Source organism: Carassius auratus, chromosome 13 (genome assembly GCF_003368295.1).
Source record: "Carassius auratus strain Wakin chromosome 13, ASM336829v1, whole genome shotgun sequence".
Lineage (NCBI taxonomy): Eukaryota > Metazoa > Chordata > Actinopteri > Cypriniformes > Cyprinidae > Carassius > Carassius auratus.
Genome location: NC_039255.1, coordinates 10,209,161 through 10,236,099, shown reverse-complemented (window position 1 = coordinate 10,236,099; position 26,939 = coordinate 10,209,161). Strand labels below are relative to the sequence as shown.

The 26,939-nt window shown below is 35.2% G+C and overlaps 4 protein-coding genes across 4 annotated transcripts; 3 read left to right on the top strand and 1 right to left on the bottom strand.

Annotated features, from left to right (window-relative positions):
• Nucleotides 1-1,536: 1,536 nt before the first annotated feature.
• On the top strand, nucleotides 1,537-4,003 carry LOC113112611 (MAD2L1-binding protein-like). Its single transcript, XM_026278331.1, has 3 exons — nucleotides 1,537-1,940; nucleotides 2,578-2,855; nucleotides 2,942-4,003. Exons 1-3 carry the CDS (start codon nucleotides 1,586-1,588, stop codon nucleotides 3,470-3,472), a joined length of 1,164 nt encoding a protein of 387 aa, XP_026134116.1. The 5' UTR covers nucleotides 1,537-1,585; the 3' UTR covers nucleotides 3,473-4,003.
• A 2,434-nt stretch (nucleotides 4,004-6,437) lies between these two features.
• Nucleotides 6,438-8,389, top strand: LOC113112610 (cystatin-like). Its single transcript, XM_026278330.1, has 3 exons — nucleotides 6,438-6,757; nucleotides 7,663-7,773; nucleotides 7,874-8,389. Exons 1-3 carry the CDS (start codon nucleotides 6,557-6,559, stop codon nucleotides 7,949-7,951), a joined length of 390 nt encoding a protein of 129 aa, XP_026134115.1. The 5' UTR covers nucleotides 6,438-6,556; the 3' UTR covers nucleotides 7,952-8,389.
• A 2,481-nt stretch (nucleotides 8,390-10,870) lies between these two features.
• Nucleotides 10,871-13,036, bottom strand: LOC113112609 (mitochondrial genome maintenance exonuclease 1-like). The gene is made up of 4 exons (XM_026278329.1): nucleotides 12,333-13,036; nucleotides 12,033-12,255; nucleotides 11,786-11,918; nucleotides 10,871-11,111 (listed from the first exon to the last, which is right to left on the bottom strand). Exons 1-4 carry the CDS (start codon nucleotides 12,856-12,858, stop codon nucleotides 10,980-10,982), a joined length of 1,014 nt encoding a protein of 337 aa, XP_026134114.1. The 5' UTR covers nucleotides 12,859-13,036; the 3' UTR covers nucleotides 10,871-10,979.
• A 331-nt stretch (nucleotides 13,037-13,367) lies between these two features.
• On the top strand, nucleotides 13,368-20,662 carry LOC113112608 (sorting nexin-5-like). Its single transcript, XM_026278327.1, has 13 exons — nucleotides 13,368-13,532; nucleotides 14,200-14,301; nucleotides 14,452-14,562; nucleotides 14,750-14,871; nucleotides 15,002-15,125; nucleotides 15,582-15,677; nucleotides 15,777-15,882; nucleotides 15,989-16,064; nucleotides 17,045-17,084; nucleotides 17,164-17,250; nucleotides 17,660-17,819; nucleotides 18,591-18,676; nucleotides 19,196-20,662. Exons 1-13 carry the CDS (start codon nucleotides 13,497-13,499, stop codon nucleotides 19,244-19,246), a joined length of 1,197 nt encoding a protein of 398 aa, XP_026134112.1. The 5' UTR covers nucleotides 13,368-13,496; the 3' UTR covers nucleotides 19,247-20,662.
• Nucleotides 20,663-26,939: the final 6,277 nt, after the last annotated feature.

The following is a 26,939-nucleotide window of genomic DNA, read 5'->3' as shown; positions in this document are numbered from 1 at the left end:
ATAATTCATAACTGCAAGTTTGTCACGTATAATACACCAAACAATCATGATCTGGCAAAAGAAATTCAAATTTCATTAGACGAATATGTGAAGTGGAGCGGTCATTTTACGTTCTTATTCATAAATCGGTAGAGCGATCTGGATCTGCGAATTGTCTCATTTTATAAATCAGATCACATCACTGAGAAACTGGATGCTAAATGACTACAAAATCACTGCACAGTACCGTGCATCTGCATAAGTCGCAATAATTGTAATCAGTATTCAATTAATTTTTATTATATTTATGTAGGCCTATATACCGTTTAGTATGTAATGAAATAATTAATAATGAAGCCCAAGTGCCACTTTCAGGCCTATTATTTGAAGTAGGCTAGCGAAATTGTGATGTGAAAGGGTTATATAATATTTACAATTACATTTACATTTAGCAGACACTTTTATCCAAAGCGACTTACAGATGAGGACAGTGGAAGCAATCAAAAACAACAAGTGCTATAACAAGTCTCAGTTAACACAGTACACGTAGCATGTATTTATAGCATATATTTTATTTATATATATTATTTATTAAAGGGTATTATTAAAGGAATTTATTATATTACCATTTTTTATAATTATGCAGCATTATGAAAGTGTCTTATGGTCATCAAGCCTGCATTTATTTGATCAAAAATAAAGAAAAAAAATATAGTAAATTGTACTGTAATTGTAATTGTATTGTATCTTAAATTTGATCAATAAATTAAGTTACAATAATAAGACAGTATATGATTGTTACTATTCAATTAAAATCAGTATCAACAAACTCCATCTTTCCACTGCAGAGGAAACACAGAAGCTGCACCGAAAGTGCCATTTAGATGTATTTACTCAGACTGTTTAATGAAGATTTGAGGTTCTGATAAGTTGAGCCACTGATGTCACGGACTGTTTTACCTTACTTTGTTTATGGACCTGGGAATATTAAATTTGCATTGCTGTCTATAGGAGGGTCAAATAACGCTCATATTTCATAAAAAAATATCTTAATTTGTGTTCTGAAAATAAACGAAGGTCTAATGGGTTTGGAACGACATGAGGGTGAGTAATTAATGACAGAATTAAAATTTGGGGGTTAACCATCCTTTAAAACCTTATTTTGACGTTCTAATCATTATCACCTTGTTAAAAAACAATATTTTATTTCATATTATCAGTACATATTTATTTTTTTTAAAAAAAGTTTAATTGACAAAACACGATTTAAAGTCTTTGAAGTCATGACAGAATTGACAGACCCAACGATAACCTAATAATATTTCGTCAAAAATGAGCCAAGAATCAGGATTAGGCTATATGAAAAGAAGTCAACCTGCAGATGGCGTCATTCGCCGCTTTGCTTAAGTTTCGAAGAGAGAACAAATCTAATAAAAAGACTGGAAAAATTACTTAGCTATTAAAAATAAACAAATCTGTATCCTCAAAAAATCTGTATTATTTCAAAAAACGTAAAATAAAAATGCAGGCACGGGACTCTTATTAGATTTCCGGTTCCCGTGTTTCCCATGATGCCGTGCCCGGTGGGCAAACTCAAACAGTAAAAATGGAAGAGGGGTCGAAGAAGAGAGAGTTTGAGCGTGCAAACATGACCGTCATCAAACATAGCAAAACCAACGAAGTTTCTAACAGCAGCTACAACACAATTATCCACACCGATCAGTGTACATCTCACGAAGAAGAATCAAAGGTTTCATCTGACGGAGAGAAGGAGAGGAACATTTTGTGCCAGGTCGATAATCCTGAACCCTCCGGTAAATCTAAGGTGGAAAATTTGTACCTGCTGGACAACAGTGGTGAGACTGAGAGAGACGGGGAGCCCTTAAACCCATCAGTGGACAAAGAAAATAGAAACAGCCCCGAACATGCGAGAACAGAACATAGAGCTGACGATCATGATGGTAAGTAATGGCAAATGGTTAACGTAGATTTCCTATCTACTTCTCAATAGTAATAGTAATAAGAAGTTGATCACAAATGAGAAGTCTAAAGAATATAAACTTATCGTTTGTGTGTGTGTGTGTGTGTCACGGTCCTATGGTCATGATCGAGTGACAAAATGGCATTTTAATGGTTTTGCTTTACATTCACTTTCTTTAAATAATTATAAGTAAAACATCTGCTAAATGTCGGCCTCTGGAAATTGATGAAAGTAATTTACATGATTTTTCAAGTACATGTTTTAAGCTGTTCGAGTCTATTAATTGTATATTGTAATGAAAATAATGCAATTGAACACTTTACATTGGTTGTAGCGGTATATGGTAATGTATGGTGAAACGAATTTTCTTTTAAGCAGGCAGATGTTAGCTTTTGAAACTTGCAGTACAGATTAAAAAGTATGTCTTTATAGTATGTATGCCCACAGCATCACGCGAAAAAAATATTATTGTACAGAACTTATTTATATAACCATTAATAATTTTCCATCTGGACAAAAAAAAAGTGTCATCATTTATCTCATTGATGTTTGCTACTTTAGTCTGTGCCTCTTAAAAAAAATCTCTGAATTTTTGATTCCACTGTTTTTATTTCAAGGTTGCCAACAGATGGAGGCTTTGTCCAGTTCTTCTTGCAGTCAGAGGGATTGTGAATCCAATGGAGTGTCTGCAAACCACATTGATGATGAGGAAATATTCAGGAGAGCAAGAGAAAAAGGACGAGTGAATGCTGTCTTTCCCGGCCGTATCACCCAGGATGGTTGCTGTAGATTTGTTTGTGAGCTTCTGAAGTGTGTTCTTTACCAGCGGCAGCAGATGCCCATGACATATGACCAAATGGTGTTCTTCCAGAAACAGCAGCATAATGCCACTCAGGTATTACAGAAGACCTCATTTGATTAAATATACCTTAATGTATAAATCTAATAAAGTTTGACGTAATTGTGCTGCCTTTCTCACAGACAGTGGACACGATAATTCGACGGTCTGTAAAGCCATCTGAGGGTTTGGATTGGCGTCGGTGCCAGCGGACGTTGCAGGAGCTTGATGAAGTGCTGGCCCACCTAGAAGCACTGTTCTCTCTTAGCCGAGTTCCTCGTGTGCTTTTCATGCTGGGTGGGTCTACCATCATTCCCTCGGAGCTGTATGAGGTGAACATGGAAGCGGTGGCCGTAGGGGCCGGGGAAAACAGCTTAAGGACCTCAACCTGTCTAAGACAGCTTTTCCGCATGTTGTTCGTGGCTGACCTGTTGTCAGAGACCAAGTCTGTGCGCCTCGTGACTACCACGGTCATGGCTCTGGGTCACCGGGATTGTGGTGTGACTGGGTTTAAGCCCAAAATGGATTTTAAAGTTCCCACAAAAGTGAAAAGGCAAGTCATCTCTATAGCCAGTGATTTGTCTCTCACTGGGGAGTTACAAAAAAGTAAAAGAGATCTGGAGGACTATATATGGTTTCAAGCCCCTGTCACAGTGAAAGGTTTATGTAAATGATAAGGGAATAAAGAGTAGCAGATTTCAGGGAAAGTTAAAATACACTCCATTCTCAGGGACCACTTCTGTGTGACTGACCAATAGTATATGGGCTGTTGTTTTATTTGTATTTTTTTTATTCATAAATTCTTAATTTAAATTTAAAACCTCAGATTTTTTTTATCCCATGTTTACATTGTCATCAGCTAGTCTATATATTTTACATTATTAATTTTACTGAATATTTCTGTGATGTTTCTAATGTTTAATAATATTGACTGCTACTCACTCCAAGACCATTTGTACCAGTTTGTATGTCAGCATGAATTAAAACCAACTGCTAGATGGCAGCTTCTGAAAACTGATGCATGTAAATGATTTAATTTACTTCAATATAATGAATGATGTGTTTTAGGCTCTTTAATTCTATCAGTACTGTATTTTCCGGACTATAAGTCACACTTTTTTCATAGTTTGGCTGGTCCTGCAACTTATTTATCAAAATTAATTTGACATGAACCGAGAGAAATGAACCAAGAGAAATAAACCAATAGAAAACATTACCGTCTCCAGCCGCGAGAGGGCGTAGACGGTAATGTTTTCTCTTGGTTCCTGGTTCTAAATAAGTCCAGTGCGATTTATGTTTTTTTTCCTCATGACATATTTTTGGACTGATGTGACTTATAGTCCGAAAAATACGGTATATATTTCCTCCGAAATACTGCATTTTAACACTTCCAGTTGGTGCTGTATCTTTGTACTGTTTGTTTTAATTTGCATTTCAATTAATTTACAAAAGAACATTCAATCTTGAGGACAGGGTTCAATAAATCTGGGTGAAATAGTGCAAACTGATGATTTGATCATGTATGCTATAAAGTTTATTTTTATCAGGCAGTTTGAAAAATGTTTACTGATTTGAACAGTACAGGAGTTTTTATGTTCATCAGGAAAAAAAATTACAAAATTATATTGTAATTATATAACTTAACTTGGGTCATTGAAAAATCGCAACTTTCCTAAATGTTGAGCCTTGCATTTCCAACTGAATTAACTTCAGATTGTTGCATGCACTAATGAGAGCAATGCGTTATTTTCTTAAATAAAGCTGTCATTTGTGGCTTTTGCTCTCCGCTTCCTCCACAATTTGAATGATGTCTTGAGCTATCAGGGTTTTTCAAAGGCAGCAATGTGTCCCCTTCGGGGCATGAGAAGAATTATATTTGTTTTATTTTAAATGTATTTACATGATTACATATAAGATCAGAGTTAAAGTAAACATTTAGATGAAGTATGAGTATTTACGGAGACCCTAAAGGGATACGGTGGTGGAAAAATACAAGATTGGATTTTTGGGCAAAACATCTGTGAGCATACGGAGCTGTTTGTACCACTGAAAGCTGTAAAGTAAACAAGAGTTGTTTGTCCAAACTCAAGTTTTGTGAATGCAAAGTATCCTGAGGTAATGCAAAAGTTTTGTCTTTTCCAAATCAGTGCTGAGATGATAATACATTATTACATTCATCATAAGTTTGCAGTTAAACTTTTCTGGACAGTGTGTCTCCGGAAGTAGGGTAAAAGCCTCCTGGGGGATCAAGGAGCAAGTTTAGGCAACTTTTTAATAGTCGACTAAATTGAGGCAAATTTATTTCATATTTGAGACTTTACTATGGGTTTGTTTCAACCCTTTTTACAGTGGTTTTAAATAATGATGTAAACTTCTGCCAGGTATCAAGTCTATTGTTGTAAAATAATCATGGAAAATCTAAAGAAGGAAACTGAAGGGACCCTCCCCTTTTCCTTAACTTTTGCAAATAAGAATCAATCACTGGGCAACATCACACAATGCATTGATTAAATATACTGATTATAAAAAACTGAGACAAAAGATTGAACAACTGTTACTTAAAAATAAGGAAAAGCCAAAGAGATCGTTCATAGAACAGTGCCACAATATACATTTTTATTAAGAATTACAACATAGTACAAAGCTACAGAAACTGTACAGGACCATATGGAATGGTAATATGATATGCTTTAAAAAAAATTCCCAGGCCGCTGACTTATGGTAATTATCACTGTGACTTTGCATGAGGTTAAACCCTGTTTACTCGATGAGTTAAAATAACTTGCAAAGGCTTGATTCTGTAAGAGTTGCAGTGAATGAGTGTTGTCTGAGCTTTCTTTCAAAAAGCAACATAGGAGGACTGAAACTAGAAAAAAAAAAGTGTTAGGAATTCACATTTTTTTACAGCCACAAATTGAAAGAGGATTTGGGGATTTTGTTTTATAAGGAAGACCACAGTGTACTACCCCTGCTTTTGTTGAGATCACAGTAGTAGCAGGGAAATATTTATAAAACCATAAGCCATAAAGACCTGCATGTTCTATCCAAGCTGCCTATACAAATAGAGTCAACAAATTTCTCAATACAGAAAGAAAGAGACATTATAAAAATTCAGACACAGGGGCTGAACCAGACGTCTAAATTGTAAAGACTGGTAATTCAAATTCTCAAAAAAATTAAAATGTATACAACAAAAATCATCAAATCATCGCAACAAACATCAGGTAGGTGGAGCAGATATCTAAATAAATAAAAAATAAAATAAATAAATACCATATGTATAAACCAAAATCAAGTAATTCCAGTTATTTTAACATTCAGTAACTTAACTGTATTATTTTTCTTCAAAAATCTCAACCAACTAAAAACAGCTGTATAACAAAACTGGGAATACAATTTTGATTTATTCCACATAAAAACCCCTAATTACGTTCAGATATTTCAACAAATATTTAGCATATGTCTAAAATAATCTGCAAAACAATGTCAGTTAATTGCAATGAGTAAAGAGGAAGACTAAAAAGAATGTTCAGTGCACGCCTTACATGTGCTGTAATAAAAAAAAAAAGAAAGACAAAACAATGCATTTTTCCAAATCCTTTGCCTCTCCCTGAATCTGATTGGTAGAGACACGATGCCCCGCCCCCACACGCAGTTCTACAGGGAGTGACGCTTGTTTATGTAATCTCAGATTTGGTTGCAGTTTTGGTTTGTCGACAAGGAAGAATCAATACAGGGTCAGTCAATCCCGTTCAAGCATGTATTTTAAGATAATTGTATCGTTTTTGGCCGTGACTTTAGCCGTGGCGAGCGATGGGATTCCTGGAGGCCCTATAGCTGCAGACATTAACGATAAAGGGGTTCAGGATGCGTTACAGTTCGCAGTGACCCAGTACAACAGCGAAAGTAACGATGCGTATGTACGTCAGGTTACCGAGGTCATCGACGTACAACAACAAGTAAGTAACTAACTTAGTTTTAAATGTTTGTTCGGTTTGTAATCCTTTAAACTGGGAACGTCGCTGAATCGCACCTAGTTCCTCTTTAGAGTGCTGTCACGATGACTGACAGTGGTGACGTCATCAAACCTGCTCTTATTTACATAACGGGCCTGTTTAGAGCAAGACGGGCGTCATCAGTCAAAGGGGTGTATACGTATAACAAACGTTATGATGTTTCTTAGTTTTACTATATTTCTTAATAGTACGTTATTTTATGTTCATTTAAGCTTTTATTTATCAAGACGCTGTAGTCAAGTAGTGACTAGTATCTTTTTCAATGTAAACCCCATATGCTATAGAATTTAATGGCAGACAATTGCAATTTGTTAGTATAAATGGAATTAGAGTCATGTCACTATTGTTATAGTGACTAGTAGCCAACTAAATAGATACCTTGTGTTGTAATAAGTATCTAATCTTACTCTTATGAGTAATTACTGAAGAAACTGATAAGGATAATGAAGAGACCAAAATTGTTAAAATGGTAAAAGCATTTAAAGATTTGTTCAAAATTGTGTAAAGTCTCAGAACCATAAAATTGTTCCTAGTTGTACAAAGAGAACAAACAGAATTGTTTGCCTCAACTTGAAAGCTATTTATATTCTACATAAGATTAAAATATTTGATATCAGGTAAGAGAGTAAAGTATTGTGCAGATGTTGTTTGCTAGATGTTCAACAGATATTGAAACTCGGAAAGAGAGAAAGCTTTCTCCAGCATGACTTTGTAAGACAGTGACTGCCTTTAACTTAAGTAAATTATTTATTTTAGGAATTTTTTTTTTTTTTTGCAAGACAGTTTTGTTGTTTTTAACCCGGGGTTGGTCCAACTTTGTCTCAACATGTTTCTGGTTATCACTCCAGGTTGTCTCTGGCCTGAAATACATATTCACTGTGAAGATGGGCAGAACCACCTGCAGAAAGGGTGTGGTTGGGACCCAGTGTCCCATTCATGAGGATCCCAGTGTTGCACAAGTGAGACACACTGTCTAAATTACAATATTGTGGTTATCTATTTACATTTCTTGATTTCCATGTTAAAAGAGATTGACCCTTTTTTATTTTTCCATTCAAGGTCACTCAGTGCAAGATAACGGTCTGGAGCCAGCCATGGTTAGACTCCATTAAAGTGCTTGAAAACACCTGCAAGTAGAGCTTGTGACGAGTGCAGTTTGGGGCTTTTCAACATTCAAGCAGCAATACAATTTACTTGCTGTTGGTAATAATAATGAACTTTAGGTCTTTACTCTTGATAACATAGAAATTAGATCTTTCCTGAAAACCTGTCAACAAATAATTATAAAAGAATGCTTCATTAAAACATAATCATGTAATCTCATTAGAGTCAACTGCTCTGAAAAAAGCTACAATTTGTAGGAATTTCTAAATGATAAAACGCATGTTTCTACATTAGTTCATTCTTTACTTATTAAAACACAATATGTCTGTGTGCTGTGTTTATTTTGTTTAATTTATTATGAAAGTCATAATGACCTGACGTTTCAAATTCTAGTATAGAGAACACTGTGTTAGTCTAGGCCTGTGTATTATTTTTTGTATGTATAAATAAACATAAAGAAAAACAATAATCCAACAGTAAAATTTGTTACAATAACAGTTTAATAAGAGCTACCAGAACTGTGACCTGTAGCACGAAGCGAGAAGAACAAACTCAGAGTTGCAGACTAAGTTTTGACTTTGAGTTGACAAAACCCTATAAAGCCATCCTGTTTAAGATCCTGGGTAAGATCGGGGGTGTATTTCAGAAAGTGGGTTTTGTTGTGAGTTTGTTTCCCAGAAAAGGAAAACTCTGGGATTTCGGTTCAAGTAAAAGACAAACCCAAACATCACTAACTCTTTGATTTATTTATTTTGCCAAATCCACATGCATATTTATTCTAATGGTGCCATTTTTTAATGCCATCTTGTTGCGACCTCTAAGTAACCTTATAATTAGAATTTCCATTAGGATTTAAACATATATTCCTACAATCGCACATTCTGAAAATGAAGCTGAGAACTATGTAATGGAAGGGTAGTGCAAGATATATGATTTGAATATTGATTTGAATATTGTATTGTGGCCATCTCCTCTTTATTTGTCAGTGGTGCTGGTGCAGGTTCTTCTCCTATTTTTGCCTTTTTGCTTTTGGCTTCTGAATAAAAAGTCTAATGTTTTTCTTTACCCTAATTAGGAAATGTGGCAGGTTGGATTACAGAAGTGATTCTCAACCGCTGGGCCATGTAGGCAGTGGTATACTACCACAAATTATCTTATATTTATTTTTTAATTGACAAATCTTGTTATTTTCTAATTATCTAATTGTTCTTATGAATTTATATGATCGAAAACACTCAAGTCGAGTCAAGATGTGTTATCTAAAAGCTAAATTATGTTTAAATATTGCAACACCAATCCAGTCTCAACTTAAGATTGAACATTTTTTGGATCAGATGCAGTAACTACTTTACTGTAATATATGGATCATTTTCTGAAATGAAAAGCAGATCTGGGAGACAGACTATGAGAAGTATGAAGTGAGAAAATACGATGCTGAGCACATTAATTTGGTTCTATAAGGGCAGGTACTGAGACTAAACATGGATGCTTGAACTTATTTGCATGTTTTTTTTTTTCTTAAAGTTGCCGGTGGGCAAATATGTTGTATGCATCTCTTCAATGTCAAAATTGAAATTCCCCAAATATTTGCATCTATCTTATAATCTCTTGAATATAAAAACACAACAAATCCATTTGTGCATAGTGCAGGACAAAGTGCAGCCAGTTGACTCAACAGGATATTGTGTATCACAACCCATAAAGAGATAAGTTATGTTTTAGGAGGTATATTATGAAAGCAAAAAGTGGAAACAAGACAAATAACCTTGATTTATTAACCTATTGACACAGTATACCCCAAGATACACTCTTAAAAATAAAGGTGCTTCACAATGCTATAGAAGAACATTTTTGTTTAAATGGTTCCATAAAGAACCTTTAACATCAACATATTTCACAACAGGTTCTTTGTGGCGAAAGAACTTTGCATGTCATTGAGAAATAAAACATGGATAACATCTAGAAAAATACTAACTAAAGGAAAATGACAGCTATAAACTTTGTCAACAATAGTTGCCATGTGGGCTTAAATGGGTTAAATAAAAAGCGCCCACCCTTAAAAAAAAAAAGTGTCTCACATGGCTTTCGGGGGTGAACAAAGTCCTCCTGTGGCAAATGAATGCATTTTTGTGAGAAAAATATCCACATTCAAAACAAAATAATCACTTTAATGTAGCTGAAAAGTGATTAAAAATAACAAAAGGGAAATGTACTGTAAGTACCCAAGCAAATAAACATCTTCCAATCAATATCATCTGAATGTGCCAGCAGGTCTCTGAGGTAGATATCGTTTTTTGACAGTTAAGTCTTTAGTGGCTATTTACACTTAGTACAAATAGCAATTATATATTTTCAATTACAATTAGATATTTTCTTAGCAATATATGCTATTTATCCATTACAGTCCTAGCAAAGGTGTCAGCCCAAAAACACATTCCGCAAAAAAAAAAAAAAAGTTTAAATAACATTATTGACCCAAATTCCTCCATTTCAGGCCCCATAAGATCTTAAAAATAATAGTTTGTTTAATGAGGCTAATTTTTCATCAATAAAAATATTTTAGACCAATTTTGTATTCATTGTGTACGATTTGCTATGGGGACAAATTTGAGGTACAGTCTAGAAAAAAACCACAATAAAGTGGTCTTGATAATGCAAATAAAATATTAAATTATATCTGAAAATAATCGTATAAGCAATCAGAGGATACATATATATTTGTAGTATTTTATGTAGAAATAAATGTAGCATTATTTAGAGGATAACTCCACTCTCAGGGTTATCCAGTGTACTGTTTTACAGAGGAAGAGAATCATTTATCCTACAGCCTCTTCACAAGCCTGGGCTTCACAGGAGAACCAAATTATAGGGCAGCCTGGTTTGTCAATGATTTGTAATGATTTGTAACTGGGTCCCATCAGAGTGAATATTATGAATAACTAATGCCATGAATAAAATGTGTAAAACACAACCATTTATTATTTTCATCAAATGTGAAACGTACAGTTGAATTACACATTGTGTAGAATCAGCTAGAATTGTTAAACTAGTTAAAGGTGTTTTATTTCTCTGCATATTCTTCTAGTCGAAGTAGCCATTTCTCCCAGAATGGCATAATCTGCTCTGAGTTCAGGAAGTGAGTATGTGCGGGTGATCCATCTTTGTAGGCCACCACAATTAAACCGTTTTCTACCTGTAAATAAATCATATTAGATGGAAGACTTCAAGCAACAAAAGAAACAAATCAACTTGCAAAAGAGGAACAAACTATTTGTCTAGGAGCCAACAATATTCATTATATACAATGCCAGGTTTATCACAGTTGATCTGTTCACAAATGGTCAGACAAAAATGTATCCATCTGATATTAACATGTGACCAATAATGAACAGGTTTTGAGGAGAGCCATTCCATGACAACACATATTACCATTCAAAAGTCTGGGTCAGTACGATTTTAAAATGTATTCTTGTAATAGCAAAGCTGAATTTTCAGCAGCCATTACTTCAGTCTTCAGTGTCACGTGATCCTTCAGAAATTAATCTGATATGCTGATTTGATATTCAAGAAAATGTATTCTTATTAACAATTTTAAAAACAGTTGTGCTGCTTCATATTTCTGTGGAAACAGTGATAGATTTATTTCCAGATTCTTTCATGAGCATAATGTTCGAAAGGACAGTGTTTATTTGAAAACTAAATATTTTGTATCATAGCATGAATTTACTGTCACATTTAATAAATTTAATGCATAATTGCGGAATAAAAGTATTAATTTCATCTTGCGGACCCTAAACATTTGTACAGTAGCTTATGTATACTTCAGATCTTAATATCAGGTGTAAAAGATGTCATAATGCTATTTACCTGGTAGTTGTAGTTGTGGTCACTGTTCAAAGCTCCAATGTATGCAGCTACTTGTAATGGATTGTCATAAGTATGGCGAAGGGAGGGCTTAGGCTTCTCTGAGGTCTTCCAGTCAATGACACACAATGAACCTCTGTATGAAAGCAGGTAAGATTTTAAATTCAATAAGACCAGCATATTTTATGTATGAATATGATGATTATAAATTCTCATACATATAACTTTTATTTAACAAAATGAACCTCACCTGTATTGGGCAACACAATCTACAATGCCAAGGTAGTGTAATGCAGAATGATTCACAGCACTCTCAATAGCTCTTACTCCTGTTATATCATTCAACACATTAGATACACTCTCTATATACCCTGACACCTCTGCTGGACACTCATGTTCCTCCTTAAAAGGGATTTCCTGGGTGAAAGTGTCCTCTATGGCAGCATGGAACAGCTTTCCTAGTCTGAAAAGGTCTAAAACAACACAGATGAATTAGGAGGTGTAATAATTCGTTTAAAAAGCAATAATGAAAGAAAATGGTTATTCTTACTTAAGCTGTATTCTCGAAACCCTTCCTCTCCGAGTTCAGCGATCATTCTTCTCTTCCACCTTTCTAGGTAAAATGCTTGGTCGGGTGGCATGGTCTTCTGGAGGATCCGGGTCACGCTGGGTATAGATGCATTATTAGAGTCCCTCTGTAATGTTATACGAGCCAAAGGTCCCGGCACATACTCCGACTGACCTTTGGCCTCATTTAACAGTGGATGCAGGTTTTTAGGTAATTTGGGCTGTTGTGAAGGCGGTCTGGATCTTATTACAGGTCCGTAGAGCTGACAGTCCTCATCCTCGATGCTTTCAGGAGTCTGGGAGCTGGTTTTTGATGACAGTACCTCTCGCACTAGAGACGAGTACCGGTCAGTGTCCACTGTGCTGTACTGACTGACCTTCTTGCGTGCTCTCCATTGACAGCCGGTTGAAAAGTTATCAACGCGCGAGAACTGACCAGAGGGGAAGCCCATTGATCTCACACACTTGCATTGTATCAACAGCTTCAATACTTGCATTGTAATCGCCATACGTGATGCGCTTATCCTGTTTCTGTGGCGATTGTTGCAGCTATCTGCGCATGTTTTGGAAAACGGTCAGATTAACTAAAATAAGGAAACCAAAAAGTTTTAAAGTGGGCAAGCGATCATGAGGTTGTTGCATTCCGGTTTCAAATGGAGCGCAATTTGAACTGGATCTACTGGGGAATTATGGGGATTGTAGTTCAAACTGCCTTGAAATTACCTTTCACACGCTCTCATAAAACACAATTTCCCACAATACAACTTTTTGGTTTAGGCTTTGAAAATAGTCTTGATTTTTGTTGATAGCCAACGCTTATGTTATATGTATGTATATAGTTATTCAAGAAATTACTACCATCTGGTGGTCAAAATTTTAAGCAGCGATACACAACAGCATGTCAAACGTTATTAACAATAGGTTATCTATTGTTATCGTTAAGTACAGGTTAAGTACAAAATCCAACGAATTAATGTTTTTTAAAGACTTTTATTTTGACGTGCTGCCAGAACAATATATGAACCGGATGTCCACAGTGACAGGCGAAAGTGGAGAGGGAAGAGCAGCTAGCTGCAGTTACAAAGTTAAAAGTATAGTTTAATATACAACCCAGACACGATAAAATAAAGCGAAAGATTTCCGGAACATGACATCTATCTCAGAAGACAGTGATAAGGAGAAGGTAAGTGTTGTCATATATCTTTACTGTAAAGATAAAGCTTATTCATTTATGTTTTGAGTAGTCGTCTTGCTCGCTTGCTCGCTTGCTCACTAACCGCCCAGCTGTGCTTTGCACTTATCTTTAGTGAGTGATCGTACACTCGTCACTCTCACTGATAGCATTAACTCTTTACTAGCTGTTCCTCAACAATAACTACAAAATGGATTTAAAATTTCGTGACAGATCTGTCTATCTGTCGTATTTCTTTCTATCTATCTGTCTGTCTGTCTATATAACAATAATTATATTGGTTTAGTTGTCAGTGCAATTATACTGTAGTAATGAAGTTTTATCGTTTTTGTATTTGTATTGTTTTTGCTGTAGTCTCTTTTCTGTAGACATGATATGTGTAAATCTATAGTTTTTTCCAAACTACAGTTACAGTGGGATAGATGACTAAATACATTTTCTTTACTAACATGTTTTTTTTTTTTAATTAAGCTCAAGAACCTGTGTTCATAAGCATAGACAGACAGTGAAATAATATTAAAAAAATCTCCCCAAAACTGTTCAAGAGACAGACTCTATATGACATAACTATAGTTCTCAGTACTTGTTTGAATGTCTGTTCTTGATTTAGATTTTTTGCAAGATGATTCAGTTTTTAACAAATCATGTTTTTATGTAGGTGCGCTCTGTATCAGTCGACTTGAACAATGATGCCTCTCTCGTCATTGATATCCCTGATGCCCTATGTGAACGTGAAGTAAAATTTACCGTCCACACCAAGGTGAGCCAACAGATTAAATTTAGTCCTTCAAATAAGTCAGTAGCTTGCACACATTCACGCATTTCATAGTGTAACGTGCCATGATCTGTAGTAGTGGAGGACAGTACGTCTTTGACTCACAGTGTCGATTTGCTCTTCACTTCCTCTCAGACCACACTTAGTTCCTTTCAGAATCCGGACTTTTCTGTGCCACGACAGCATGAAGATTTCATCTGGCTTCATGACACAATTGTGGAGACTGAGGAATATGCTGGCCTCATTGTAAGTCAAAACCCATATTCATATTGTCTAGATTTGTGAAAGCTCATCATCAGCAACAGGCATTCTGCCGGCCAACGTGAAAACCACAAAGTTTCTCTACTTGCAGTCAGTCTGCATTGTAGACTGCTGGAATAGCCAAAAAGTCTTAAATTGAATGGAATTGACTTGCATTTACAATATTTCTTAGATCCCTCCTGCCCCACCAAAACCTGACTTTGAGGGTCCTCGGGAGAAGATGCATAAATTGGGAGAGGGGGAATCGAGCATGACAAAGGAGGAATATGCCAAAATGAAGCAGGAACTTGAGGCGTGAGTTTAATTCCAAATTTTATATATATAATATATATGCATAATTTCTTTTCTTTTTTTTTTTTTGGAATATCGGTTGTGGCATTAATTGCATTTAATAATATTTATTCATAACATTGTCTCCTTACAGGGAATATCTTGCCGTTTTTAAGAAGACTGTGCAGGTTCATGAAGTTTTTCTTCAGCGACTCTCCTCCCACCCCATGTTCAGAAAGGACCGAAACTTCCAGATATTCCTGGAATACGACCAGGATGTGAGTCTTCCGTTTTGTACAGACGAGGAAACTGAGAGAGACACTGAGAGGGACTGTTGGCATTGCTTATTTCCTGTGAAGCTGCATTGCTGGCAGTTAATACACAAATGGAGAGAGAGTGGAGGATGAGTGAAAAAGATAAAGGGGGAGGGGATGACAGGATATTACTCTGAGGGCCACATCCTGCTTAGTTCAGCGCAAAAATTGTCTCTGACTGGACAGCTGTTTTTTGCTGATTCAGACAAATATATATATATATAGAAAACGTCTTTTGAAACTCAGCTGTAACCTGTAGTTTTTTCATTGCTCTGATAAGTGTCAGTTATACTGATAGGAAAGACAAGTGACCTCCTTGGATCTCAGCCAGTGGGGATAAAGAGTGTGCACTATTGTTCTGCCTTCTAAATGGTTCATATTGTACTTGACTCTGTATTCCTCTTCTCATTTGTTGTTTAGCTCACCGTGAGGAGGAAAAATGCCAAGGAAATGTTTGGTGGGTTCTTTAAGAACATGGTAAAGACTGCCGATGAGGTCCTCATATCAGGGGTCAAGGTCAGTTTATCAGTCAACTCTCCTTGGGGGTGTTTTTATTCATATCAACACAAGACTGCAGTGCTCTGATATGACCGTTGTTTAACTTTATTTTTGCAGGAGGTTGATGAGTTTTTTGAACAGGAGAAGAATTTTCTGTTGGATTATTCCAGTAAAATCAAAGATGCCACCGCTAAGGCTGAGAAAATGACGCGTTCTCACAAAAGTGAGACCATTTCATTTTAATGAATCAACTGGTTGAACGTATTTTGGCTGTTTGTTAATACTAAGGGATATTCATATTCACAAAAAGATTGTGTTTCTTTCCTAAGATGTTGCTGATGATTATAACCACATTTCTGGGGCTCTGAACAACACTGCTGCAGACAACAATACTGCCTTTAAAAAGTGAGAAATACATTCTGTTTCATATTTTTGGTAGTAAAAACAGTTTAACAAAGAACAGTAACAAACGTTTGATTCATTAAAGAGTGTACTTAATTGATATTAGTGGAGTTAGTATTTGTTAATGGTTACTACTGTTATATACACTGCCTGGACAAAAAAGAAAAGCCATTTGGATTTAAATAAGCAAGTAGTATCCAATTGGATTGGATCATTATTGGAGGGATTGATATATTTCTCAAATAACCATGTTGAAAACATACCCATATACATATTCTATGATGATAATGTCAAGATTAATCTGGCTCAAATTGTAAAAATAGGGGTTCAGTGATCGTGACAAATAATTTCCATGTATGAATTGACCACCACAGAGTCCTGAGCTTATACCTGTTGAAAGTATTAGGGATGTGCTGGAGATGACTTTACAGAGCGGTTTGACTCTACATAAAATTAATGCATCTCTTGAAGGAAATAATGTTGTGATGTTGCATAATGCTGTCGAAACAATGCCACAATGAAAGCACAATGTTATCAAATCTAAGTGAATTTTCTAAGGTTGTCCAATGAAATATTAGTGTGCAAATTATTTTTGGACAGGCAGTACAAAGTCTACTCCAACAAAGACTCCAGGCCAATCTTTCACAATTTGAGACTGAATCTTAACATTATCATCCTGGAAGATATACAGGGGTATGTCTTCCAATGTGGTTGTTTGAGAAATAAAAAGCTACACACTGCATCAGTTAGGGTAAAAATAATTATTGGGATCCTAAACTCTTAAGCATTTGCTAATTTAAATTCTATGGCTTAATAATCTTTTAGTATTTTTTTATAACTTTTTCAATGGCCTCACTCCACTTTCTTTTAAATAAGAAATAGAGAAAAACACATTTAATCATAAGTCCTCAAAATTTAAAACCAATTATTCTACAAAGTAAGTGTTTAGTCTTATTGATAACATTTTTTGTTTCTTCTTTAAGGCACTTGGAAAAATGTGCTGAAGTGTTTGAAAAGCTTAGGGTGAGTATCTGTAAGGAGCTATCTTACCAACTTAATTTTTACTTCCATTTATAAGATCACAAGTATGTGTGTTTTGCAGAAAGTGGAGGACAGGGTGGCATCGGATCAAGAACTCAAGCTGACAGAGTTGTTGAGATACTACACAAGGGACATCCAGGCTGCTAAGGTAACACCTTCCCTGTTTGGGCTATTTTAGTTGGTTTCATTGGTTACATATGTTGAATTGTATAATTCAACCAACTGTATTAGTCTGTGTGTTTTATAGCGATTTTGAGAATAAGGCCATTGTAGAGCGAAAAAAAAAAAAAAAATTGTACACATTAGTGTTACACTGCCTAGGGATTTTTTTTTTAACCAGTAAATCAGTGCTGTATCTTCAAGTGCACATTATTGGTACGAACAGTAACAGAATTTATTTTATAACTAAAATATTGTATACTGTAGCTTGCCTGCCACTATGTAAAAAGTACCTGCATATGGCCGAACACCCTGGGTCTTTGTTCACTAACAACACACAAAAGTTGATTCATCCTGATTGTAGGTTGAGCAATAACGCATTCCACTCCTTCCTTCAGGACCTGTTGTATAGACGTGCACGGGCACTTGCCGATTATGAGAATTCCAACAAAGCTCTTGACAAGGCTCGTCTGAAGGGTAAGGACATCGCACAGGCTGAGGAGAACCAGAAGCAGTGTCTGCAGAAGTTTGACAAGCTCTCCGAGTCTGGCAAGAAAGGTGTTGTACTATCAAAACTGCATTTTATTTAACTGTTTAATAACCTTGATGAATTACTCTGGTCTGAGTTTATAGTATATGAAGAGTTAATATGGTGCTTATAGATCTGGGCTGGTAGCCAAAAGATTGTAGGATTAAATCCTGGAGCTTCCTCTGAACTATAACCATTGTGCCTGGTAGGGCTGCACGATTATGACAAAAATCATAATTGTCGATTATTCCCTTGAACTTGTAATTGCGGTTATTAATTATGATTATCACAATTTACATTGAATGATGTCTATACCATTGTTTGATGCAACTGCATGCTATATTTTCATATGAAAAAAAAACAAGCTGAAAACACGCTTTTAGTGCTTTTCTGTAGTATTAAGCCTCAAATGTCAACTATACATCAGATAGTCAAAAGTAAGAATGTGAATGGTATTATCATGTTATACTAAAACTAAAATGAAAAAAATTGAAAAAACCCTTAAGATGACATGTAGAAAGAAAAAGAAATGCATCTTAAGCATGCAAAATAACATAAGTGATCTTTGAATGATTAATTGCTGCTTAAAACGATTACGTAATTGTGGCATCCATAATTGTAATCGTGATTAGAAATTCAATTAATTGTGCAGCCTTAGTGCCTGGAAAGATGGTTAATTACCCCTTTTTTCTTTTCTTTTTTACTGTTCTAAAAAGTATCATCAAAGTGCTTAAATTATCTGTGATTTAATTTGGCTGAGCCATTCCTTACTTCCTAACATTGATGTCTTGTGTTTTAAGAGCTCACCAGCTTCAAGGCAAGGCGTGTAGTAGCCTTTCGTAAGAACTTGATTGAGATGACCGAACTGGAAATAAAACATGCCAAGGTGAGGAGGCAAAAGTGCTATGTTTATCATTACATCTTTATTCAGTGTTCAGGTATTTACATTTAAAGATGTGATTTCTAAGCCTGGAAATGTCTATATTTAAATTTCTGTGTTGAATATAAACTACTGTTCAAAAGACTGAAGTCTATAAGATGCTCTTTTAATAGAAAATAATACTTCTATATAAAGAAATGCTGTCCTTTTAAACTTTCTATTTATCAAAGAATCCTGAAAAAAAAAAAAAAGCATGTGACACTGAGGACTTAAGTAAAGGCTGCTGAAAATTCAGCTTCGCCATCACAGGAATAAATTGCTTTTAAAATATATTAAACATTTCAATTGCAACAATATTTCACTAGACTGTATATATGCAGCACATAAAAAAGAAAAGTAAAATGTTACTGACCCAAAACATTTGAACAGTACTTTAACACAAATTTTTCTAGATCAAATATTTCATCAACTATAGATTGCTAAATATATCTATATCTGTCTCTTTTCTCTGTTGACCCACTACAGAACAGCGTGTCCCTTCTGCAGGGAAGCATTGAGATCCTCAATAGCAACTGACCCCACGATGAGGCCACTGGGTCATCTTGAGCTACTTGCATTGTTACCAGCCCATTAGAGGGGAACCTGAATGCATCTACTTCAAATGCCTTACATGTGGTTCATTAACCTTTCTAAAACATGAACACGAACCACCACCAGCAATGTCTCTATCATGGTTACACTTTATCTAGTTGTTGTTGTTTTTTTCTCTCGTGCCCCTTTTTTTACTGCTCGTATCTTGCCACCGAACTGAGGGCAGTGAACCTGACATCAACCAAAAGCTCTTTCATTTATTTGAATTATCAATAACACAATGTCTGTGTTAGCATCCCTTTCTTTTTTTATTATTTCAGTATTCCAGGTTTTGTGAGATGAGATGAGACGTTTTAGCTAAGATTATGCAGACAAATTTGAATAACCACATTGACAGAAGAAGAAAAAGTGCATAATTTCAGCGATTTTTCTGTTGTTTTGATTATGACTGCAATTTTTTACCTTTAAATGTGATTTATCTGCTTTTTCCTGTCACATTGGAAAGCTGATGCATATGTTTACATTAACTGGACGTGTGACTACAAACAGAGCAGTATAAACCTGAGAAGTGTTATGTGACATGGAATCTTTCTTTATAACGTGTTTCTACTCAGTCAAGATTCATCTGAAGACACGACCCAACATGTCACAGATTACTAGATAAAAATGTTGCTTGCATTTTAGCAGGGAAATGTTGACAATAATTTACGATCAAATTCTATGTCAAATTAGCCTTTTCCAGGATGAAAAACAACACTTTTTGTATTGAATCTGATTGTTTTTACTTTAAATTGTAGACCGACTCTAATGTCCCCATTTGGTGTTTGTGGGTGAATTGCACAACTCTCAATTTTCAGTTACTATAAGTTGTTTGTGGAATCCAGTGGTAAAGGTTACACAACCATGAATAAGATGGTGCTTCCATATACGTGTAAGAAACTATTTCCCTCAAGTTAGCTTCATGTTTTCCCTGAACTCATCCTTTTCTGAACACTTAAGTCGAATTCTCCAGAGTCAACTGTGAAAAATGCCACCGGTTTAAGTTTTAGTTAATGTTGTTTGATAGTTTGCCTTCACATCCTTTCACTAAATATAAATCAGCATATTCAAATGTATTGTTTTACTGGACTAAATGTTTTCTCTTGATGTTGTTACTAACAGTTTAAGACTTCCTACATTTAAACTGGACCAAAAAGTTAGGTTTTTTTGTAAAACTACAAAAGATGTAACTGTATTGATTATGGAGATTGTTTTTTAAAAGCACTATTACAATCATGTCTCAGTGAAGACACATTTTATAAATGATTGTATGGATGGAAAAAGTTTTTTCATACGGAGTATCATCATTTTTATGAAAGCTTGCAATAATGAAAATAAACATGCCCTGTTTTCCCATTTTAAGGCTTTTCATGTCTTTTTAAATCTGATTTTTATATTAGACGATGTTGAGTGTTCGGTCTAAAATGCAATATAAAAGTATGCATTTGATATGTGATGTGAAGTATAGGCCACTTACAGTAAATGGTAACCCATACCAGAATGCATTTATCCCATCTAAGTCAGTGCACACACCTGGAGCAGTGGGTGGCCACTCTTGGTGAGGCACCCGGAAAGCAATATGGGGTTCAGAGTGGTGCCTTGCTCAAGGGCACTGCAGTCATGGTTATTTAGGGTGGATGAGAGTGTTATTCGTCCACTTCGATCACATTTTAGTATAGTTGTTCATTGGATAAAACCGGCCACCTTTACATATCAGTTATTATTGGTTTTAATATGTACTTTTTCCACCAGAGGGTGGCAGTGCTTATGAATTTCAATGACGTCCCAGTTTTTGGTTGCTCTTGAGAAATGCTAAATATCAGACATTATATTAAGACACAATTTTGCAGCTAAAAAGAAGCAATAGCTATTTACCAGTGTTAAGTTTTATAATATTTGATGGATTCGCCAAAAGCACACTGAATGATGTTTTTTCCCCCCGATGTTTACCTTCTTCCTTTTTTTGGAGCTGGAGTTGCTGTCCACTGTTTTTGGCTGTAGGGCTCATTACATTATCCAATGATTCACATTTTACTGTCGATGAGAAGAGGAACTGGTTACTTCTCCATTATGATTATATTTCCCTGTCATTGGCCTCTAAACCTCAGACCTCATGACCCACTCTTTTTGTTCAGCTAATGTTCCCAGAGACATAACTATCTGACTGTTGATTAAAGTATTTGTCTCATGCCGACAGGATTTTTAGCAGCATGCTGGCTGTGATGTCACTAAATAATGACACTTCACTCATGGATATTAATGACATTATGATTACAGGGGAGGGGCTTTCTATAAGACTTTCCACATTTAGAATTCATCAGTTTAGCCGGACTTGTTTTTCAGTTAAGGTGATCGTGGTGATGGATTGCAATTTGACTCATCATGACTGGCCAAATGTGTGTGTGCTAATGCAAGAATGCAAGAATTTGATGGCATTCCACCACGCTATGCTCTGCCAATAACAAAAAGCTTAACTGCCAAATCAGTGATGAGGGAAGCTGGACTCTTAAACAAGTTGGAAAATTTTGTCATTGCAGTCAAGATGTGGGTCGGCTCTTCCAAACCACACAATCAGTTTATGTCAGCAGTTGAAGTGGAAATGTTGTTGTTTTGCATTTGAATTGTTGTACATAAGTGTAGAGTTATCTGTAGGCTATCCAGTGATGTAATGGGATATGAAATTCAGTGAAGAATAACCTATTAGCAGTTTTTAAGTCTTTTTTTTTCCTTTTTCCCCCTCCTTTTTTTCTATCCACCATTTCAAATATTTTATGTTAAAACTAAAACCTTGAAGACCAAACAAATCAAATATGCACCAAACCTTGTGTCCACAAAAAAGGCAGCTGTGCTTGCCCAAATTATTCTGTAGAAATTCAGACATATTTACAGAACAACCTGTAAGTTTTACTGTTTAAAACTAACAAAAAAATTTACCAAACAACAACACAAACAAAAAACATTTTAAACCAGAAAATTCTACAACCATTTTCTGCTGAAATGTCAAGACCAAGCTCAGTTTTTTACTGACAACCACCATAATAACACATGTGTCACCCTGGGAATTCTGGGAAGGTCAATTTATGGTTTCCAATGTATAATATAAAATGACTTTTTATTTTTTTACTTCCAAAAACTGTACATTAATCAAAATTTTGCTGTAAAATTATATAAAATGTAAGGTTAAATCTATTGCTGTTTTCCCTGTATAGTAAGGGAACTTACCATTAACCAATTAACAGGTTTTTACTGTAGCATTTTTATAGTATAGTTTAATGAATTTTATGTCACTTAGCAGTTGAGTTAAAAATAATTTCAACAGAAATGTAATTTCAATTTACAGTATTTATTTGGTTAGTAGGAATATAAATAAAACTGAATAATGTCAGTCTGTCCATCATATACAATACAAAGTTGAGCAGCTGAAACAGAAATATAAGATGTTAAGTGGGTCATCAAATACAATTCCACTCACTTTCCAGTCATACTAGACTTTCATTACACTTTTACAATGCCATTACATTTTTATATACTTCTGTCCCGGTGTCTTTTTAACCACAATCTAAAAATCATTTTATGGGCCTCCTTTCCTACAGTGTTTCAATATTGTCTTTGGATTATCCAATCACATGTCTTGTGTCAGAAGACTGCACCTGAACAGAATAGAAGATGGCAAGGACAATTTTTTTGTTGTGAAAAGTGATTTTTGACCGACAATATTTGTACTTCTTTTTAAGTGGTGTTAACAGAACATAGATCTTAAAATGAAAAGAAAGAAAAAGAGGACAGTGAAATTGACGACATTTAGGAGTATTTCCTTATATGTTATGACTGAGGAGCGTGTGTTTTGACCAATGAGATTTCACAATGGGCGGGGCTACCCAGCAAGACACTACTAAATGGACAAAACTCTTAAGATCATCAACTCGGACTAAAAATATTGCTGTAACGGAGAACAGTTAGAAACTCAGGTGCCAGTGGAGGGCATCTGTTCTGGTTCCCCTGTGTTCAGGGGAAGTCGTTGACTAATGGTTAGAGAGTTTGACTCCTAACCCTAAGGTTGTGGGTTTGAGTCTTGGGCAGGCAATACCACGACTGAGGTGCCCTTGACCAAGACCGCAGAATAAATGGCTGCCCACTGCTCTGGGTGTGTGTTCACGGGGTGTGTGTGTGTTCGTTCACGGTGTGTGCACTTTGGATGGGTTAAATGTAGAGCAAGAATTCCGAGTATGGGTCACCATACTTGGCTGTACATCACATCACTTTCAGTCCATTAAAAGATGAGAGTGGTTAGGTGAGAGTGTGCTCTTGGCACTGCTTGGTCTGTTTCAGGGTGTTCAGTCCACAAAGTAAAAGTCTTTATAAATAAATAAATGGGAAATGTATTATTAATTATATTATAATAATATGTTATTATATTGTATTATTATTATTATTATTATTATTATTATTATTATTATTATTATTATTATTATTATTATATTAGAATTATAAATGGACCTAAGAATATATGATAAAAATGCATTAACTCTACAAAAACAACAGAAAGTAAATTGGCTCTGACAGAAATTTTAATGATTCCCAGTAATGTATAGTAGCATTCTTTTATATGCCTTAAAAAAAACAGACCAGTTTGTCCACTTCTCTTGATAAAGTAGGAGACGCAGTTTTGTTTACTCTACACTGTAGAGTAAACAAAACTACTCCTGAAGTAGACAAACTGGTCTGCTTTTTTTATATTATCAGTCCGTGTGGATGCTCATTATGAGTTTACAGACATCAAACATTGCGGTAAAAGCTGAGACAATATCCACCATACATTATTTCGAGGTTATAATGTTCTGGGCTCCATCTGTGCTCTAGACTAGAGAACACTAAATACTGAATACTAGAACACTGAATACTCCTTTGGCAATTACTTTTCTAGACCATGTGCTACTGTAACTGACTTTCACTCACTAAGCAAACAGACCATGTTGACTTGACCTTGAATGGCTGACTGATAAATCCATGAGTCAGCAGTAATTAAACATACTAGTTTGTCTAACATTTCTATACATATGGAACCTAAAACTCAAGACTATAATTAAGCACTTACATTTTATGGGCACTGCTTTTTATACTGAGGGTGAATAAACAATAAACAAATATTGAATTAGGATATTTATACACATGTTTATTGGATTGTTAAGGAAAATGTATTTAACTTGTGTATCACATAAATTTAGCAAACATGTGAACTGTTATACAAGTGCATGGTTCAGCTGTTTTAGAGGATTATGCAACTAGAAGTCTGAAATACAGCTGCAAGCAGCGATTACCGGGATTCAAGCGCTTTAAGGCATTTAAGCCTATTTGAAAAAAGACATGACATTCTATTTAGCAAGCCACCTAACCACATAAATCAAGGATTAGAAAAAGCATTTTTGCCAATGTAATATACCATAGAAATATGATGTTTTTAACATTTATGGCTGTTAGCTGTGTAACTCAGATTGAGGTCTTACATATGCATATCGAGTTAGGTGTAAATATCTCATACAGCTGAAAAGTTATAGCTGTTGTAAGAAACTGGCTTTGTCTTTTTTGAACGTTTTGGCATTCCTTTGCGAAAGTGAGTTGAGAAGTCTTATTTTTATATATATATATATTTACTCTCCAGAGAATTGTTCTGATCTGGTTTCCAATCAGGCAAAAACCTAGGACTTGTTCACAAAAGTAGGTTTTTCGAAAAATCCAAAATAGGCAAAAATTTTGATCAGAGGGCGATCGAATCCGTCAAATGCTTTTTGTTCGTCTTCACCCAATCATTAGCGCTCAACAATCTTTATGTGTGAACAACTCAATGACGCATCAAAGACGGCTCACTGAGGCCAGACAAATATCCAGCATGATAAATATTTGGGCCTGTCTGCCGACTTGACATCCTGTGGTGTCAGGTATCGCGACAAACTACAGCCAATGAGAGAGCAAGGTTGAGGTCACTGGAAGAAAAATAGGAACGTGGACAGAAGAAATGGAGCAAAAATTTTCAGAAAAGATCAGTACGGAAACAGTGCTGTGCTAATTTCTTTCTGGCGTCCATTTTCAAATAAACAAGTCCTGTTTCACTCGCACAGTGATCTGCCGAAGTTTAGTTGTGTAATCTGAACAAAAGATACAGTACTTGACACTTTGCGACAAACACTTCATGAGTTATGAGTGATTTTTCGTAGTTTTGATTGCTGTAGTGCCCCGTCAGGCCAATCCGGGCAAGCCTTGGTGAGGTTGTAGATGGGGTGGGTTCTACCATCCCTCAAAGTTTTTTGACTCTACCTCTTACAGTTTGTTATGCCTGATCACTTTTAAGTCAGAATGCTAATCTCTGTAAATCTTTTAGGGTTTCAGAGCTACATTAAACCCTAATAATTCAGTAATGTATACTGGAAAGTAATTAAATGAAATAGAAAAGACTTGTGTTTCTTTGGGGAGGCAAGAAGGTGTGTAGTGACGCACTACATTCAGGTAAATCTGCTTTACTGTATATTGTGTTTATTGTGTTATTGTGTTCTTTCAACGCCCTCTCATTCGATTTGATGCTGTGAGAGCTATTACACCATACTAAAGCACAATAAACAAAAGAATGTGGAATGTGTGTGTCCACTCCTTGTGTGATGTATGTTTCTACAGTTCTACAAAGCATGAGCTCTACTAATCATGATATGATTTGATGCCTGATTTTTTAAAGTTGTATAGTTAACTCTTTCATAAATGGCATCCACTACAGAGGACAGATATTAGAAAGCCATTTTGAACCATTTAAGTTGTAGCACCATGTCCCAACCACCAACTGGTCAACTTCCAAAGTGTTGTCTATGATTCCATTTAATTATTGTCTTTGAAGAATGGATGCACCAAATACCTCAGCAATAGGTGTTAAATTAGTGCCCACCTGTGTATAAATAGCCCACCATCACTCAAAATATATTGGATATTTAAACATTTCTAATGATGTTCTAGCGCTCTATGGAAACCACACCCGCTGCTAAACAAAAGAGTGTTGCACCACACATCTAACACAACACAACCACAACCACACCAACGAATAAACTTTGAAAAGTAAATAAATATATTTTTGTAGTCTATGTTCAATAAACAGCTCTATAACTGAGTGTCATGGTATAAGCTTAAGGCAAATAAAGATAAAGCATATAAATATTGGCTGATCTTATATTGATCTGTAAAGGACATTAGCAATGAATAATTCACACCTTGATTTACACATTACTTTTACAACAGTCTTAGTCACAGTATAAACAGTATAGCATTTAGCATTTAGTCTCATAAGAATTAAATAAATGGTAGTTCATGACTCTGAAAACTGTTTCCTTGAAGATGGACTTTCTTTTAAATGTACATTTTCATAGCAAGGTATTTCCTCCATCCACTGTCTCTTTGTTTATGTTAAGATATTTAAAAAATGTGGAATTATTATCCTTTAAAAATATTTTCATGTGAAACAAATGGTGAAAAATAAAGGCTGTTTTTATGAAATCTTGTATGTGTATTTGAAAACAATACATTTAAGAGTGTATGTATATATATATATATATATATATATATATATATATATATATATATATATATATATATATATATATAT

Bases quoted from the DNA above. Each gene is read 5' to 3' on its own strand.
- LOC113112611 (XM_026278331.1), top strand. From the start codon at position 1,586: ATGGAAGAGGGGTCGAAGAAGAGAGAGTTTGAGCGTGCAAACATGACC. The intron at 1,941-2,577 runs GTAAGTAATGGC...TTTTATTTCAAG, and splicing joins TAGAGCTGACGATCATGATG to GTTGCCAACAGATGGAGGCT. The intron at 2,856-2,941 runs GTATTACAGAAG...CCTTTCTCACAG, and splicing joins AGCAGCATAATGCCACTCAG to ACAGTGGACACGATAATTCG.
- LOC113112610 (XM_026278330.1), top strand. From the start codon at position 6,557: ATGTATTTTAAGATAATTGTATCGTTTTTGGCCGTGACTTTAGCCGTG. The intron at 6,758-7,662 runs GTAAGTAACTAA...TTATCACTCCAG, and splicing joins TCATCGACGTACAACAACAA to GTTGTCTCTGGCCTGAAATA. The intron at 7,774-7,873 runs GTGAGACACACT...TTTCCATTCAAG, and splicing joins AGGATCCCAGTGTTGCACAA to GTCACTCAGTGCAAGATAAC.
- LOC113112609 (XM_026278329.1), bottom strand. From the start codon at position 12,858: ATGGCGATTACAATGCAAGTATTGAAGCTGTTGATACAATGCAAGTGT. The intron at 12,256-12,332 runs GTAAGAATAACC...GTGTTGTTTTAG, and splicing joins GTTTCGAGAATACAGCTTAA to ACCTTTTCAGACTAGGAAAG. The intron at 11,112-11,785 runs GTAAATAGCATT...ATTTATTTACAG, and splicing joins ACCACAACTACAACTACCAG to GTAGAAAACGGTTTAATTGT.
- LOC113112608 (XM_026278327.1), top strand. From the start codon at position 13,497: ATGACATCTATCTCAGAAGACAGTGATAAGGAGAAG. The intron at 13,533-14,199 runs GTAAGTGTTGTC...GTTTTTATGTAG, and splicing joins AAGACAGTGATAAGGAGAAG to GTGCGCTCTGTATCAGTCGA. The intron at 17,820-18,590 runs GTGTTGTACTAT...TTGTGTTTTAAG, and splicing joins CTCCGAGTCTGGCAAGAAAG to AGCTCACCAGCTTCAAGGCA.